General features: G+C 42.0%; 1 protein-coding gene and 1 non-coding gene across 2 annotated transcripts in view; one reads left to right on the forward strand and one right to left on the reverse strand.

Moving 5' to 3' along the window:
• Window positions 1-11080, reverse strand: part of ZMPSTE24 (zinc metallopeptidase STE24) — an 842432-nt gene extending 831352 nt beyond the window's left edge. The window contains exon 1 of the mRNA XM_044060120.1: window positions 10735-11080. Coding sequence (XP_043916055.1) covers window positions 10735-10845 — 111 coding nt within the window. The 5' untranslated portion in view covers window positions 10846-11080. The remainder of the gene's footprint in view (window positions 1-10734) is intronic.
• Window positions 11081-11445: 365 nt separating this feature from the next.
• On the forward strand, window positions 11446-11518 carry TRNAM-CAU. The gene has a single exon. It is a non-coding gene; the product is annotated as a tRNA-Met (tRNA).
• The last annotated feature ends 5555 nt before the right edge of the window (window positions 11519-17073 follow it).

The following is a 17073-nucleotide window of genomic DNA, read 5'->3' on the forward strand; positions in this document are numbered from 1 at the left end:
TTCTTCATCTGATAAGCTATACAGTTTTGCATCATCTACAAAGAGAGAAGATGAAGTCTTTATACTTTGCTGCTTTCTGGGAGCCAAATTACAACCATGACCTAACCTGTTAGGCAGACAGCTTAATGGGTTAAGGAAAAGGCAAAAGAGCAGCGGTGACAGTGTGTCACTCTGGAATACCCCCCTTTGAATTTTTATTCCTGTAATAATAATTTGCCCTTTATCATGGCTTAATTGTAAAGTGGTTTGCCACTGTGTTTCATGGTTGCTGTGATGTAGTTTATCAGTGTAGGGTGCGTGTCTTATACATTTTTAAGCTCTCCTTTCCATGAATTTGGGATACTGTCATATGCTTTTTTGTAGTCTATCCATGCCACACTTAGATCTTCACCTTTTGAATGTTCTCCACTATGACTTTATTAATAAATGATCCTTTGTTCCATATGGCTTTCTTTTATGATCTTTTTGTTCTATTACCATAATTCAGTTCTGTTCTAAATGACTATAAACTCTATCGGCATCAATTCCGCTGTATAGTTAATACATCATCAAAAGGCAGGTTATTGGTCTATGGTTTTTAGGGTAGCTTGCAGGCTCGCTCTTTAGTAGGAGCATGTTTTTTCCTGTTGTTATCCAGACTGGTGTCTGTTCGGGGTGTGCATTAAATAGTTCTTACTCCTAGCTAAATCTTCGTGCAAATATGTTAATATTTTTATCCAGAAGTTAGGTACTGCATCGGAGTCTTGGGTTTCCCCAATCAGACCCTTTTCTTAACTTGGTTTCAATCTTTCTGTCCGTTATTTCAGCCCATTTCATATCCTGTACATTTGAACTTATTTTCTTTTAAGTCTTCTATCCATTTAGCATCTTTGTTACGTTCTACAGGATCTTCATAGATCTTTCTCCAGAATGTATCTATTTCTTCTTTTTTTGTGGTCCTTCAATTCCTTTTACCTTGTTTCCCAATTCTCTATAAAACTTTTTGAGTAATCAAATTGCTTATTTTGTACTTTTCCTTTATATTTATCTATATATTGTCTAAGTTTTTCTGCTTGTGCTAATATTTTATTTGCAATAGTGCATGCTAAATCCTAATGTTACAATACTGCGTATTGCTTTTCATTTCTATTTTTGTTGATCTGTTCCCTCTTCTATACTCTACAATGGCACTTATCTTAATTGCTTTATAGTTTTCTCTATTAGATACTTACACTATGGCATTCAATTTCTCCCTGTCCTTTCCCTTACTAGCTTGTGTTCTTGTGATAGGGACTTTATTAATTTGGCTGCACACTAATGTATCCTATTTACTTTTATTGTAGCACATGAATCTCTACGGACAGTCGTAACTACCATGTTTGTTTTATCAAACGTCTAACTTTTTGGGTTTTATTGACCCTCTGCAGTCTATTTCTTTCATTGATCTTAATATGTCGATCCATTTCTATTAAATCTAGCAACTCTTTTCTTAGACCACTTTCTTCTAAACTGAGGGCACATTCTTGTTCTCCATTTCCTGCAAGCATTCTATAAAAAGAGCATTTTCCTGTGCCATGTTCTCTTCAGTTTTGCCCTGTGTCATCCTTTGCTCTTTCATATGGGAACTTGCTGCCAGAGTTTCCTGTACTTTCCCTGGCTGTATAGCTTCAACTGAACATGTGTACTGGTTTCCTATGGGAGGCTTCAAAGTATGTTCATACGTCAGCTGATTAGATGCTTCCTGCTCCACTGGTTTCTCCCTAATTTGGGTGTCCACTGCTCTATCCTGTTATGTTATCAGAGTTAAAATTTCTATACTAAATCATTCAGTCTGCAAGTAATTCATAATCTCAAGTTTCTAATTTCTTAAACTCCTCCATTACTAATCCTTTTTCCCCCTGTGTTTTCTTATTTTTTACATTGCAACATTTTCCATATCTGATGTATTTGTCTATATTACCTTTGGTGCTGCTCTTTTTGCATTAATTAGTTTTGCTTTCTCCTTTGCATAAATGCTGCACCATATTAAATCTTTTTTTTTTTTTCTTTCCCCATGTCTATATTTCCTCTTTAGGTGGCTCCTGCTTCTATTGTTTCTCCTTAATTTGAGGACTAGTTGCTCCATCATCATGTGATATAACCTGTGTTAGCCTTCCTACACTAAATCCTTCACTTTGGAAGTATTCCATAACTTCAGCTTTTTTTTTTAACTTCTACTTGACTAATCTTCTTCTACTTGACTAATATTCTATTCTACATTCCCTTCTGTGATCTTATTTTTTTATTGGGAAATTGTCCACATCTGGATGTCTTTGCCTGTATTTCTCTGCAAATATCTTGGGAGCTGCCTTTTTGTGTTGATTAATTTGGCTCTCTCCTTTGCACAAATATTGCACCATATCAGATCTCTCTCTTTCCCATGTCCATATTTCTTTTTTTTTTATACCCTTCAAACATCTCTAAATTCTGTTCTTTAAAATTTTCATGCTTCCCCAGCCGCTTCTTTTTCCAAACGGCACAAAGTTTCTTGGTCAATATAGTGTTTCTCATGAATCTGTTGCATTAACTTATTTTACATTCGTTTACCGGGATGGTCTGACTGGACACAGGTCCATTTTCAGCAGAGGCCTGGGGAGAAAAGCTCCATAGTAAAAATAAGTTGAGTCTTACCATAACGTTCCATCTGTGTTGTAGATCTTTGTTCATTCATTACCATTAGGACCTCAGTTCCGTCCTCGGAACAGATACGGCCGTTTCCAAGCTTGCGCCAGCCAAAAACTCTCAGCTAAGACCTACCCCATAATGCCCCTCGCCTAGTTACTTCAGATAGAGTTTGCCCACCCTTAAGATAATAGATGTAGTAATAGAAAAAAAAAATAGTACTAGTCTGAGCAAATACCCTAACCAGGAGTTCCTAAAGTCCACCAGGAGTCCAGGCAGGGGGAAGTAATGAATGAACAAAGATCCAGAACACAGATAAAACGTTATGCAAGACATAACTTCTTTATCTGATGTTGTAAATCTTTGTTTATTCCCCGGCTACTTGAGTCTTGGGTGTCCCTAATGAAGGATATTCCTGAGCACCATAGAACCAAAAGATGCTCGTCCTCTGGAGGCCAAATCCAATTTGTAATGAGATATAAAGGTATGAGGTCTTGCCCAAGTGGCTGCTGTGCAGATATCATCCATAGAGGCTCTGGAATGAAATGTTATAGAAGTAGCCATAGATCTGGTAGAATGAGCCTTTATTCTGGAAGGTAAGGATAGCTTATTCTGTTGGTAGATAAAGGTAATGACGTTTCTAAGTCAGGAAGATAAAAGTCACTTTGGAAACAGGTTTACCCAATCTGGGTCCTGCAAAGGCCACAAACAACTGATCTGTTTTCCTGAAAGATTTAGTCCTGTCCAAATAACAACGAAGCTGCCAATGCTCATCAAGTATGTGCAAAAGGTACTCCCCTCTGTTAGGATGCTGAGGGAAGAAAACCAGCAGGTCAACAGATTGGTTAATGGAAAAGCCAGAAATGACCTTGGGCAAGAAAGACGGGTCAGTACAAAGGGACACCCTATCCGTGTGCAAGATCAAGTAAGGACTCTTGACACTCAAAGCCTGCAACTCAGATACTCTTCCCGCTGAGGTAAGTGCTACTAAAAGTAAGGTTTTCCTTGACAAAAATTGCAAATCACATGAATCAAAAGGCTCAAAAGGAGAACCTGAGAGAGACCTTTAGTACCAAAGTCAGAGGTTTAACATGTAATACTCCTTTCAAAAAGGTCTTGTATAGGCGGTGTGACATAACTGAAGAATTATCAAGATCATTATGAAAATTGGCGATAGCTGCTAAATGTACAGTGATCGAAGCTGAGGCTCCTGCACGCAAAACAGTAGTCAGGTATTGTAGGATCTTTTGAATAGGCATAGAGAAAAGGTCTAAGTTCTGATCTTTGGCCCAAATAGAGAACCTAGTCCATTTACTAGAATAAACATACCTCGTGGAAGGTTTGTGTGAAGCCAGAAGAATTTCACAAACAGGAAATGGGATGTCAGGAAGCCTGGCAATCATTGGAAGTGAAGGAACCAAACTGTGAGCTTGAGACTGTGCAGGTTCGGATGAATCAAGTCCCCGAGGATGAGATAGCAGGTCCTGGGAATGACCCAGGATTCACAGACTGTGAATCAGATGAGGCCATGGGGAAGACCCAGTGGCCAATCGTGCGTTAGAGCGTCCCAAGGGGGGATCAGGGCAAAGTAGCTTCTGCATTTGTAGTTTGGGGGGGAGGGGGGCAGACAGGTCACAGCAAGGCTTGCCCCAGCGTTGGAAGATCTGATCCGCTGTTACAGGGTTGAAGGACCACTCGTGAGGCATCAGGATGTTCCTGCTCAGGATTGTCCGCAATAAGGTTGGAACTCCTGGGAATGTGTGTTGCTATAAGGAAGCGGTTGGAAGCTATCGCCCAGTGCCAAATCCTCATGACTTCCCGACACAGAGGGTAAGACCTGGTTCTGCCTTTCTTGCTGATATACCAGACAACTGACATGTTGTCTGACTGAGTTGCAATGGTCCCAGAGGAAAGGGATGCATGTAACGTTTGCAATGCTAGGAAACCTGCCCTCAGTTCCAGGATATTTATGTGCAAATTGGCTTCTATAGGGTACCAGGTGCCTTGGACAGTCTTTCCCTGGAAATGCCCCCCCCCCCCAACAAGGAAGAGTCTGTGGTCACTGTGGCCGTGGGCTGGGGAAGACAGAACGGTCGACACCAAAGATTCGTTTGTGGGTTCATCCACCATAACATTTCTTCCTTGCAATGGTTTGAAACAGACGTAACGTGGTCAAGTGGGTAAATTAGCAATGACCACTGTGCAGAAAGAAGCCACTGGAGGATTCTCATGTGTAGTCTAACAAGTGGCATCAACGTAATGGCAGCCGCCGTGGAGCCTAAGAGTTGCATTACAAGACATGCTGGTACATAGGTCTGAGAAGGTGGTCTTGGATTTGGTGTATGTTCGAAAACCTGTGAGAGGGAGAGAAGCTTGACAGGATGTTGTGTCGAAGACTGCTCCAATGAATTCCAGTGTCTTCGTTGGAGACATTGAGATTTGTCCTTGTTGACTGTAATCCTCCAAGCGGAGAGCGAGACCTTGAGTGCAAAAAGATTCCTGGTCGGAGCGGTAAGGAGCCAATCGTCTAGCTAGGGAAACACCTGAAATCCTTGTAGTTGAAGATGAGCTACCACAACTGCCATACATTTGGTGAACACTCAGGGAGCTGTCGAGAGACTAAATGGCAGTGCCCTGAACTGGTAGTGATTGGCTCCCAGCCGGGAGCGGAGAAACCTCTGGGAGCGTTGATCCATCTTTATGTGGTAGTACGCATCCTGGAATGTCTATAGAGCACATCCAGTTATCCCTCCCTAGGAAGGGAAGAATGGACTAGATCGTGACCATCCGGAAATTTTGAAGTTTGATAAATTTGTTCAATAGGCTGAGATCCAGGATTGGTCTCCAGTCCCGTGTCTTTTTTGGCACTAAAAAGAACCTCAAGTAAAACTTGGATTCTGTCTGGGCTGGTGGTACTGGTTGGATGACTTTTCCTTAGCAGCTTTTCTATTTCTAAGGTTGCTAATTCCCTCTGATTGGGTGGTACATCGGGGATGGGAGTTAAAATCGAATGTTATTTGGCAGCCTCTGGATATTATTCTCTGCACCCAAACATCGGTAGTAATAAGATGCCAGGCTGGTAGATACAGAGAAAAACGACCCCCGACTGCTTCCAGTGGAAAGCAATCAGGCCGCTGCTCAGGAGCACTGGTAGGGTCTGCTGGAGAAATAATCTCTAGCGCCCTGGTTACGTGGACACCCTCTACCCCGAAAGGGATGCTTCCATAAGAGTTGCCCCCTCTGCCCTGGGGGGATTGTTTGCCACGAAAAAGTCCTTGGGATTTCTTGAACCACATTTTTCCTCTCTTCTGGTTCCTGGAGTAGGACCTCTGGGGGTTGGAAAGGCATATGCCCACAGCAGACAAGGTCTTTCCGCCCTCACTATGTGTAAGTGTGTCTCATACTTCGGGTTCAAAAAGTGCAGATTCGTCGACAGGTGCATTGACAAAGGAAGATTTAAAGGGGTCTGCAAAGTCACACAACCGCATCCAAGCATTCAGTCTCATGACAACGCCTGTAGCAGCTCGAGCTGCCCCCTCGGGTGAAGTGAGACATCAAACGCATCGAGGAGTTTGAGATGGATTCAAGGGTAGGTAGCTGCGAGGCAATAGTATCACGCACCTCATCAGGCAGTACCCCACCAAAGAGGGAGACATTTCTGAAATTAGGTCTCTTTGGAGGCGAGTAAAGTGTATCAGATTGTTGAGACCAAATGGTGAATGTCGCTGAAGCATAGGTCCGTTTCCCTAGTCTGTCCATGGTCCAGGACTCTCTGTTTGGAGGATGGACGGTGGAACTATCTTCTGCCAGTTCCCTCTTGGTGGCCGCCTCCACAACCATAGAATCAACTGTCAACTGCTAGGACCAGTAGGGCTGGTCTTCAGGTGTAGATAAAATTATTCGTCTAGCCTCTGAGGGACAGGTTCTATGTTGTCCGGGGCCTTCTAGGCACGCTGCACAATTATTTTAACAAGGTCGTCTGCCGGTGGAGTCACCCAGGAAGTAGATGGTCGGGCACGGAAGGCCTGCAGGAACACAGATTCCTCAGAAGAAGGGTTATAGGACTTCCAGTCTCCCTGCTGTTTGAGGATTTCAAGAATGTCTTTGAATGAGATGTTGTCTGGGGAAGACCGTGGGGACCCTTCCCTCTCATCACAATCAGTGTCTCCGGTGATAGATTACTCCAGTGAATCAAGGTGCTTCCTCTTGCACCATTTCTTCCAGGGTGGCTCCCCAGTGGGATCTTCCGAGGACTCCAGAGACGGGGTTCCCTTCAAAGAGGGTTTTTGTGACTCCCGTGCCCGGGGTACCGAAATAGAGGGTTGGGAGAGGTGCATGCTAGGGGAGGGTTCTGATACTGATGTCATTGCTGCTGACTGCAAGTTCACTAACTGTACAGCAGGCCCACCAGAGGGATGGGAGTCCGGAACTGGGAGGGACAACCTCGGAACCGGGGTCACACCTTGCCATGAGGAGCTCTGAGAACTGGAAGCAGTCAGAGCCATGGACGGCACCAGTGATAAAATAGGCACCGGGCTAGATACTAAGGTACGGTGGTCCAAGCACTGCTTCTGGAGAGCATCCGTTCCACCGGAACTGATGTAGCAAGGGTGGACGGTGCCAAAAGGGAAAAACACTGCTATCAGAACAGAGACAGTATGCACTGGAGTGGACATATCTTGTCCTTGGCAGGTATTCGAGTTTTGGAGCCGATGGAGTCGAAGAAACTGTCAGAGCCATGGCTGGGGATGGTGCCGAAGCAGGTACAGTCATCGGAACCGATGTTGTATCCAAAGACGGCACCAAAGTCAGTGGTGCCGAGGTTGGAACCGAAATAGGGGCAAATATCATGGACGGCACTGAGGGAGAAGACACAGAGCCTGGTGCCGAAGAGGTCTGTGCCGAGGGCGCCGGTGAAGCACAGAACCGACTCGGTTCCGTAACTTACGGAGATGCAAGACCAAGTGGTTTTTGGAGGGGGTGAGACCTCCGACCCAGGTAGTGCCTCTGAAAAAGGTGTCTTGAGTAATCCGTTTTTCTTTATGTTTTTTGGTCTTTGGAGGGGGCGAGACCTCCGACCCAGATAGAGCCTCTGAAAAAAGGTGTCTTGAATAATCCGTTTTTCCCTATTTTTTTGGTATTTGGAGGGGGTGAGACCTCAGACCCAGACAGAGCCTCTGAAAAAGGTGTCTTTTTAAAATAAGTTTATTTTTACGTTCTGCTAGTGCACAATTACTAAAATTAGCACAAATGTCACAGTCAGCTTTAATATGATCCACACCCGAACAGTAGACACAACGAACATGTGTATCTGAGTTAGGCATCCTACGTCCACACTTGTCACGCCATTTAAATCCCAACTTAGCTTTGTCTGACAGAGTAAGGCCATCCTATAAAAAAAATTAAGGGAGAAAATACCAATGATGTTATTTAAAAAAAAATGCCACTAGTAAAAAGGAAAAGCCTGTCAAAGACAGGAGAGAGGGACAGTACCAATAAAGGTAAAAAATTAAATTAACAAGGAAAAGGGGTAGGAAACAGACTTAAGTTATTGGCGACAGTGAGAAAAGGCTAACTTGACTAAAATAATTTTGAAGAGAAACTGTCTTAAAATTAACAATTTTCTACTTAGCTTTGAAAGAGATGACTAGCACGTCTGACTAGGAACGTGGCAAATGAGATCTGGAGTAACTAGGAGGGGCATTATGGGTAGGTCCTGAGAGTTTTTGGCTGGCACGAGTTTGGAAACGGCTGTATCGGTTCCAAGGACGGAACCGAGGTCCTATTGGTAATAAATAAAGATTTACAACACAGGTAAAATTTTACACAACATGTTAAAATACAGTATACTGTAAAATTTCAAATAATATATTAAAATATAGCAGTAAGAAATAAGACCTAAATATACACAACAAAAAAGTTACACATGGTTAATAACACAATAATTATACAATTTTAATCAGCAGTAAGAGAAGACCTAGACTGTAGTATATACAACAGTAGGTATAACTGGGGGACTTACATAATACATGGGCATAACCACTTACTCATTAAGTGCAATCTAAGTGAGTTTTTCAAGTGAGAAGAGGTAAAGGCAATTAACCAACACATTTTTTTATTTGAAGTTTATGACAGTTTTTTTTGCGAAAGTATCTTCTTTCCTCTAATCTCTCTCAAGCTTTTCGTATATCTTCTGTCTGGAAATTCTGTACTTCTTGCATAACAGTAACAATACAAAATTGCTTTCTTATCAACAGTCCCTAGTCCACTCTATTGTCAGTGTGGCTCTGTTTTGGCCTATCAGTTTTTGTAATTTCCCCCATTTATCATGTCTTGATCTCCTTGATGCTGGAAGAAACTTTCGAACAGGCTTACATGACTGTCTAGGATTTAACTATGTACCCGAGACTGCTGAGCTCTACTTTGAGAAAGTAACTAAGAGGAGTTGATGAGTAAAAAAGATCAAATCAAACCATTTACTAAATGTTACAACTTCCCAGTCTCACCTACACATATGACCATCATGTCTATTAGCTGTGGTTTACCGCAAATATAATGGTTAAATTCCAGTCTAACCATTACACGTCATTGGTCTTTTCCATTAACTCGCCCACAACTACAGCACTCGCAAACCTTGACCCTCAGTATTCTTACAGACGATTGCCGTTTCTCCACATCCAAGCAGTTTACAACCACACACCCCTAGTCCAGCAAATCGTTCTGACTCTCTTTCTTGTGCAAACAACATTAATAACCAAGTCAAGAACAAAACGCAACAGCGGCAAAGAGCTATCAATCCGACCGCACAATTATAATCTGTCTGTTTCGATTTTCTTTCTACGGTTGCAATCGACTGAAGCCATTAACGCTAGAATTAAATTAAAGACTGTTAGTACAAGCAATATTTGTTTTTATTCTGACTAGTCCAATCAGTAGGATCCCTATCACAACCCTTCCCTCAACCCAAAGTTTGAAAGTCTGTTGTCCATAACTTACAACGTTACAACAAAGCAGCAAAGAAGAGAAAGCGAAGGAACGTTTACAAGAGCAAGCTATTTTAGGGGCGCAATTGGCACTGTACAGGAAGTGGCATTCAAGCAAACGCTCAGGTGGTATATATTACGGGTGCTTAAATGATTGTGTTTTACGATGGTACCTAGATAGGGTTGCCACCTTTTCAAATGCCCAAAGTGGGACATTTTTGGTACAAACGTCAGATTTTGCAGGGCAAAACTTACCCACAGCCAGTACCAACGACAGAACTTCATTTTTTTACCTAAATAAAAGCTTATTCTTGCAGCATTTTAGTTGCTTATTCTGTTTCTTATAACATTTAGGTGTTTCAGATACAGAATAATTGTTTTACACAACTATTACATAAAATATAGTAAATATTTTTGTCGGACATTTGCCATTTTTTGCAGGACACAACTGCTCAAAGAGTGTTTCAGATACAGAATAATTGTTTTACACAACTATTACATAAAATATAGTAAATATTTGTCTGAAAATCTCAGGTCATTTGACATTTTGTACATTTTTTTGCAGGACACAACTGCTCAAACAGGGACTGTCCCTCACAAAGTGGGACAGGTGGTGACCCTACTAGAACCGTGTGTGTGAGCCTTCATTACAGTGCGGCAAATGCCTCTCTGTACATACCCAACAGCTCTTTGCTTAGTCTGAATACTTGTTTTGTCATCTCCAAAATGCGTGAGCCTTCATTACAGCGCGGCAAATGCCTCTCTGTATATACCCAACAGCTCTTTGCTTAGCCTGAATACTTGTTTTGTCATCTATAAAATAACTTTTTTGTACCTCAAGTTCAGAGTGGGGTGTGGAGCAAAACGGGGCACGGGGGATTGCCCAATGCACCACAAGACAGTACTACAGCTCTTTAGCAACGCCCAATCTTTGGAAACAGAAAGGGTGCACGAAATTAGATAATTGCAGACACAATTCCCTCCTTAAAATCAGGTTAATCCAAGTCACGCAAAATCTATAATCAGTATTCTGGGCTATATTAGCCGTTTTCAAGCGGGTAGCATTGAAGCATTGTCTACTTCGGCTAGAACCAGTTCTTGTATTCCTTACCTGTCTGTACGCAAGATACGCCTCCCACAGATAAACGGTCCAGGAAAAAAGTAGTACTGAATAGAATATCTTCGTTTCCAATGACTGCTCGAGTAAGTGCTGGAGAACCATATTTTTCAGTCACTTCCAGAGTACTTTAAGGCCTAAAGAATCCGTGTTTATTACAGAATGTACCCGTACAACTCTTTTTGCAATAATATTGTACAGACAATCCGATCAATGTAACATTATCAGTAAAAACAAGGAAGCAAAAGGACAGCACAGCACTGCACCCTATAGCATGAAGTCATAGAATGAGTCTTCATGCGAATGATGTACCGGCTGTGTTACTGTCGTCTGTTCCGTCACAGCCTGGAGCTCTGTAACTTTAGTTCTGGGACATAGAAAAAATTATCGCTTGCAATTAAATTATATTTGATCTTTCGTTTTAAGCTTTTGTATTGTGAAGGTACAATTCCTTCTACTATACTGCAAAACATAATAAGCAAATAATATTAAACCACTCGTAGTTATAGTGATGCACTGGGAAAAGGTCCAGAGCCAGATTATGAAGTACGAAAACTTGCCTCTTAGAGGCATAGTTATCTAAATCTATTAGTTTAAGATCGGGGTGAAATTCATTATTTACATTTTCAATTGTACAATGAAAAAAAAAATGAACCGTGTTTGTATGTTGTATAAGTAGCTGCCTGGGAATAGCTTAAATCAGGTGCCTCGTTAGCGCAGTAGGTAGCGCGTCAGTCTCATAATCTGAAGGTCGTGAGTTCGATCCTCACACGGGGCACAAATTTTCTTACGGTTCACAGCTAATGACATAAGAATTCTCCACAATCCCAGACAATGATACAAATAGGGCATTTCATTTCATCCTTATATCGTAATTCCCCACAGATGTTTATTTATTCATCTTTATTTATTTACATTTGTTTAACAGGTAATTGTATGACTGGTCTGGACAAAATAATGCTCTTTGGGTGTTGGAGCCCTGAGTGTAGCCTCCCAGACATCTCAAATGCGCTGGTGAAAGCTGCTCTCTCTAAAGCTAAAAACACAGCATCAATGGGACCAGATGGTGTCCCCGGCTGTGCGCTACATGAACTCAATGAAGAACTAAACCCGCACATAAGGCAGCTGTTTAATCTTAGCCTTACCACAGGATATGTGCCCAAGGAGTGGCGTACGGCAACTGTGGTCCCACTCCACAAAGGCGGTGCCTCTACGAACCCTGGTAATTACCGCCCCATAAGCTTAACAAGCCTGGTCTGCAAAGCTATGGAGAGGATCATAATGGAACTCATAAACAAGGACATAGGGGACTTGCAGACCTTGGACCCAACCCAGTTTGGCTTTGTCAAGGGCAGATCTTGCCTTTTTAACTTGGTCGACTTCTTCGAAACAGTTACCAAGGCCATTGATGAGGGAAAGGCAGTCCATACAGCCTACCTTGACCTTGCAAAAGCTTTCGACACAATACCCCACTCGGGTATCATAGAGAAACTTACCAGCTTAAATGTAAACCCATATGTCACAAGATGGGTTGCAAACTGGCTAAAGGACAGAACCCACAGGGTTAGAGTTGCTGGAGCCATGTCAGACTCCAGGCCGGTTACAAGTGGTGTCCCACAGGGCTCAGTCCTTGGCCCCCTATTGTTCGGCATCTACTTCTCAGAAGTACAGGCAAACATAGGAGGACTATGGCTGACAAAGTTTGCGGATGACTGCAAACTGGGTGCATAGTGGATAGTACATCGGACACAGACATCCTTCAGAGGGGTCTCACGGAAACTGATAGCTGGTGCCAGAGCCATGGCCTGAAGTTAAATGCAAAAAAGTGTCTAGTCATACCCTTCGGGAAAAACAAGGTAACCCCAAGCTACCATATAGGTGGCAACCCACTAAGCACAGAAGAGGTTATCAGGGACCTGGGTACCCAGGTTGACAGTGGCCTCTCGTTTGACACTCACATTGCTAAAGTGGTTCGAAAGACCTTCTACATTGCCCATCTGATCATGAAGGGATTCACATCCAGATCAAGTGAGGTCATTGTTCCCCTGTACTCTTCACTTATCAGACCAATGATCGAGTACAATGCCCCATTCGGGATGTATCTCACCCGACACCTGCAGCAATTGGAGAGACCCCAAAAGTTCCTCACCAAAAGGATAAAGGGACTCCAAAACCTGTCATATACTGCCAGTCTGAAGAAACTCCAACTCTATTCAGTTGCATACCGTCTGCTCAGAGGTGACCTGTGCCTGACATACAAGGCCATGACCAACCCGGAATTAATGGACATGCTCCACCTCAAAAAATCCAAATCCACCAGAACCACTAGAGCAAGTGACTTAAACCTTAGCACGGATATAAATAGGACGTGCTGGAGGGATAGATTTATCACCCAGAGACTCCTCATGCTGTGGAATAAAATCCCGGTCCATGTGAGGCAGAGCACTTTGCTGGCTCTGTTCAAGAGAAATCTTGACCGGTGGATGGGAGATCGTAGGTTTACCCCGGGAATCATCTCTGTGTCACTGCTGGACAGAGGCACAACAAACTAATGGGCACATTATTTCTAACATAATGGGTGGCGTAAGCCACATAACTTTGGGCTAGGCTTATAAATGCCTTAGGGCAGATAGCCTAGTATAAACCTATGAACCTATGAACCTATGAGTCATTTTACAGACTGCCTCTGTCCAAAAGGGGCATGGGCAGTACCCCAGTAGTGAATCTAGGGTTCCCCATCCATTTATCCAAATTCTTGTTGAAGACAGTGTGGGACACGCTTTGTTTTACAAAGATGGGAAGATTATTCCATAGATGAGGCAGCCTTTGGAGTATGAATCTGTCTCTCCAGCAAGTTCTGTTAGAGACAGAAATAAGGTTCAGGTCCATGGAACATGTTACCCTTGTATAATTTTTCTTGCGAATATGTAACATTTTCATCAGGGCTGGATCAGAGAATGCCTTGTAGGTCAGGCATATATCCCCTCTCAGTAAATGACATGAGACAGAGCAAAGGGATAGGGCCTTTAGTCGGTCTGCAAAAGACATGTATATCTTATGTTTTGTATTTTTTTAGTGAGAAACCTCTGGGGTGCTCCAGTTGGTGTAAGTGCCTGGTTAGGTACATGCAGAAGGGAGCACTGTACTCAATTACAGACCTGATGAGGGCCAAGTACAATGGAACAATGACTTCATTTGATCTCGATGCCATGTCTTTACTTATAAGTTGAACCACACAGAAGAATTTCCTCACTACTGTAACTACCTGGTGGTCAAAGTTTAGGTTACTATTTATTTTACATTTGTTTACCAGGAAAGTCCACCTAGGCATGGATCGCATTTTCAGGGGAGGCCCCGGGAGAAAAGCTCCACAAAGATTAGTGCAGCAAATACAGTAAATATAATACGCATGTTAATAAAGTACATTACAGAGTCAAAAGTTAATAAAGTACAGTTTCAAGGCCAAGAAAGGAGCAACAAGTAAGTATACTATAAGGAGCACAGTGTGTTAGAATAAACAATACAGTTGAAAGGACATTTTGTTCAGTCATTTGGTTAGATCCATCAGTGGCTAGTAGAGTAAACACACATTGATTAAGAGTATAGAAAGGAGTTGTTGCAAGCTTTCATAGAAGGTTAAGGTATGATATGATCTAATTAAATGAAGCTACCCTGGGTCAAAATAATTATATAACCAAGAACTACATAAATGGGACCGGAGGAGTTTTTTGAAATTATTTTTGTTTTCAGTGGTCCTAATATCTACGAGAATGGTATCCATGCTTTTGCAACAGAAATGGAAAATAGATTCCCCAGAGCTATTGTTGCTTTTGCCTATGTCAGCCAATGCTTTATTGATGGATCTTAATAGGTCCCTCACCATTGGGTCTACTTTTAGGGATGTGCTATCAGATTTATAATTTGCAGGGATTTCTGATTTACTGAAGGGTATGATTATGCATTTTTTAGCATTTAGTCTCAGACCATGGTTTTGGCACCAGTCATTTGTCATTTTTAGTCCTGTTTGTAGGATGCCAACATCATTTGGAGATTCAGTGATTGCTCCCAGCTTACAGTTGTCAGAGAGTTTGGTGAGCCAGAGGCCTCAGACATTGACCTTCACTTCAGAGAAGTATATAGCAAACAGGAGGGGCCCCAAGACTGAGCCCTGTGAGACAATGCTGGTAACAGGTTTCTTATTGGAAGTGGATTCACTTATCTAGACAATATGTGTCCTTTCAGTGAGTTAGTTGGCTATCCATCTGATGATGTAGGGTTTTATGCCTAACTCAGTAAAGTTATCTAAGATCCCTGAGTGAGGGATTGTGTCGAAAGCTTTGACCAGGTCTAGATAAGCAGTGTATACTGTTTTACCTTCATCCATGGCCATGGTGACTTTCTTGAAGAAGTCCACTAGCTTGAGCAGGCAGGACCTCCCTTTGACAAAGCCAAATTGAGTCTGGTCCAGTTTTGGGTGGATTCCTATGTCGTTATTGATCAGGTCCATGATAATTCCTTCCAGGGCCTTGCAAATAAGATTTATTTTATGTTATTATTTTCATATTTGTTGACCGTATTAGTCCAAATGGACTGAAAGCCCTTTCTCAGTGGAGGCCCAAGGAGAAATGTTCCAGAGTTACTCAAATATTATAGTATACAATTTAGTATAAAGAATGTAATACAGTAAAGTTAGATGAATGAAGCATGGACAGACAAATTCACACCAAGACTGTTTACAAATGAATACACATATTATAGGTGAAATACATTAAAATCAGTGTAAAACAAATCTACATACAAAGAAGTAGGGAAATAATGTTCAACAGTGATTTAGTACATATAATATGGGTGAATACATCAAAAATAGGATATACTAGAATAGTCAGCAATGATGTTTTTCAGTGTAAAACAAATATATATATATATTATATATATATATATATATATATATATATATATATATATATATATATATACAAAGAAGTACTCAACGATATTCAACAGTGAGAGTAAAGACTCCCAGACAATATAGAAAGTGGGAGTGCAGTAATAGTTTAGTGTATAATGGAGATGGGGGAGTTGGAAGATAGACTGGAAGGGAATTTAGGTGGAATCATGGCATGGTCAAGACCATGAGTTTAGCAGGTGGGATTTTAGATATTTTTTAAAGAAATTAGTTTTAGTAATGGACCGTACATGGGGGGGGGGGGGGGGGTTTGGTCCAAGTGTTTGCTAAGGAGTGGCTATACAGGAGTTTCACAGTGTTCTTCTTTGGCATGTACACCTCAAGAAGGTCCTGTTGTGAGTTTCAAAGAGTTTGATTTGGAGTATAGTAACATATCAGAGAGAAGAGAGCTGGGCAAGAGGAGGAGAGGAGGAGTAGTTAAGAATGGAATGAGTAAGGTGCAGCTGAGGTAGAAGGAGTTGATGGTGGAACTCTAGCCATTGGAGTTTTTTTTAGAGATAGGCAGTGATGAGATCAACAGGGCATATTAGCAGCAAATCTAGCAACTTTGTTGCATGTGACCTCCAGTTTAGTTATAAGGTGGGATTGAAGGTTGGTGAGGATAGGGGCAGCATAGAATAGAGTGGGGGGCATGAGCAAGGGTGGGTTTGAATTTTTCTGATAGGAATTTTTTGTGTCTATATAGTAGTGAAGCTTATGGGTGTGTAGTTCCTTGGATCGTTTGATGGGCCCTCCTTGTGCAGAGGGATGACTGTTGCAGTCCTTCATTTCTCTGGGACAAAGCCCACTCAGAAGCTGTGGTTAAATAAGGTTTCTAGTGGCCCTGATAGATTCTGTTTTAAGCTATTTAAGAAGCATCCTGGAATGTTGCTTTTGGCTTTAGTAAGCACGGTAAGAACCTGTTCCCTCGTAATGACTGGTAGGGGGGTGGTTCCGGGTATTTCTTTGGGTGTGGTAGGAGGTGATGGGGGAAGACATTTGAGCTGAACTTGTCAGCCAGCAGGTTTGCTATAGTTTTAGGCTGGGTGTAAGTGTTGCCATTCATGATTAACTCAGCACATTGCTGAGCATTTCCCTTGAGGGTACGAACATAATTAAAAAAGCCTTATGGTTATCTTTCACCTGTGAGTCTCTCTTTGCCTCATAGTTTGCTTTGGCAGATTTGACCACCTTTCTAATTTCTTTGTTTAGACTTTTGAGTGTCTTTTTGCATTGATTTGTCTGTTCCTTCTTGACTTTGGAGATGATATTTTTCCTTTTGTTGACCAGCTTATTTATGCTAGGAGTCCACCATTGTGGTTTATTTTTGCCAGTAATCATAGGTTTGACTTGGACAGGTACTGCCTCCTCTATGCAGCTATGAATGT

Source organism: Protopterus annectens, chromosome 1.part2, assembly GCF_019279795.1.
Source record: "Protopterus annectens isolate FY-2018-M chromosome 1.part2, PAN1.0, whole genome shotgun sequence".
NCBI classification, from domain to species: Eukaryota; Metazoa; Chordata; order Ceratodontiformes; family Protopteridae; genus Protopterus; species Protopterus annectens.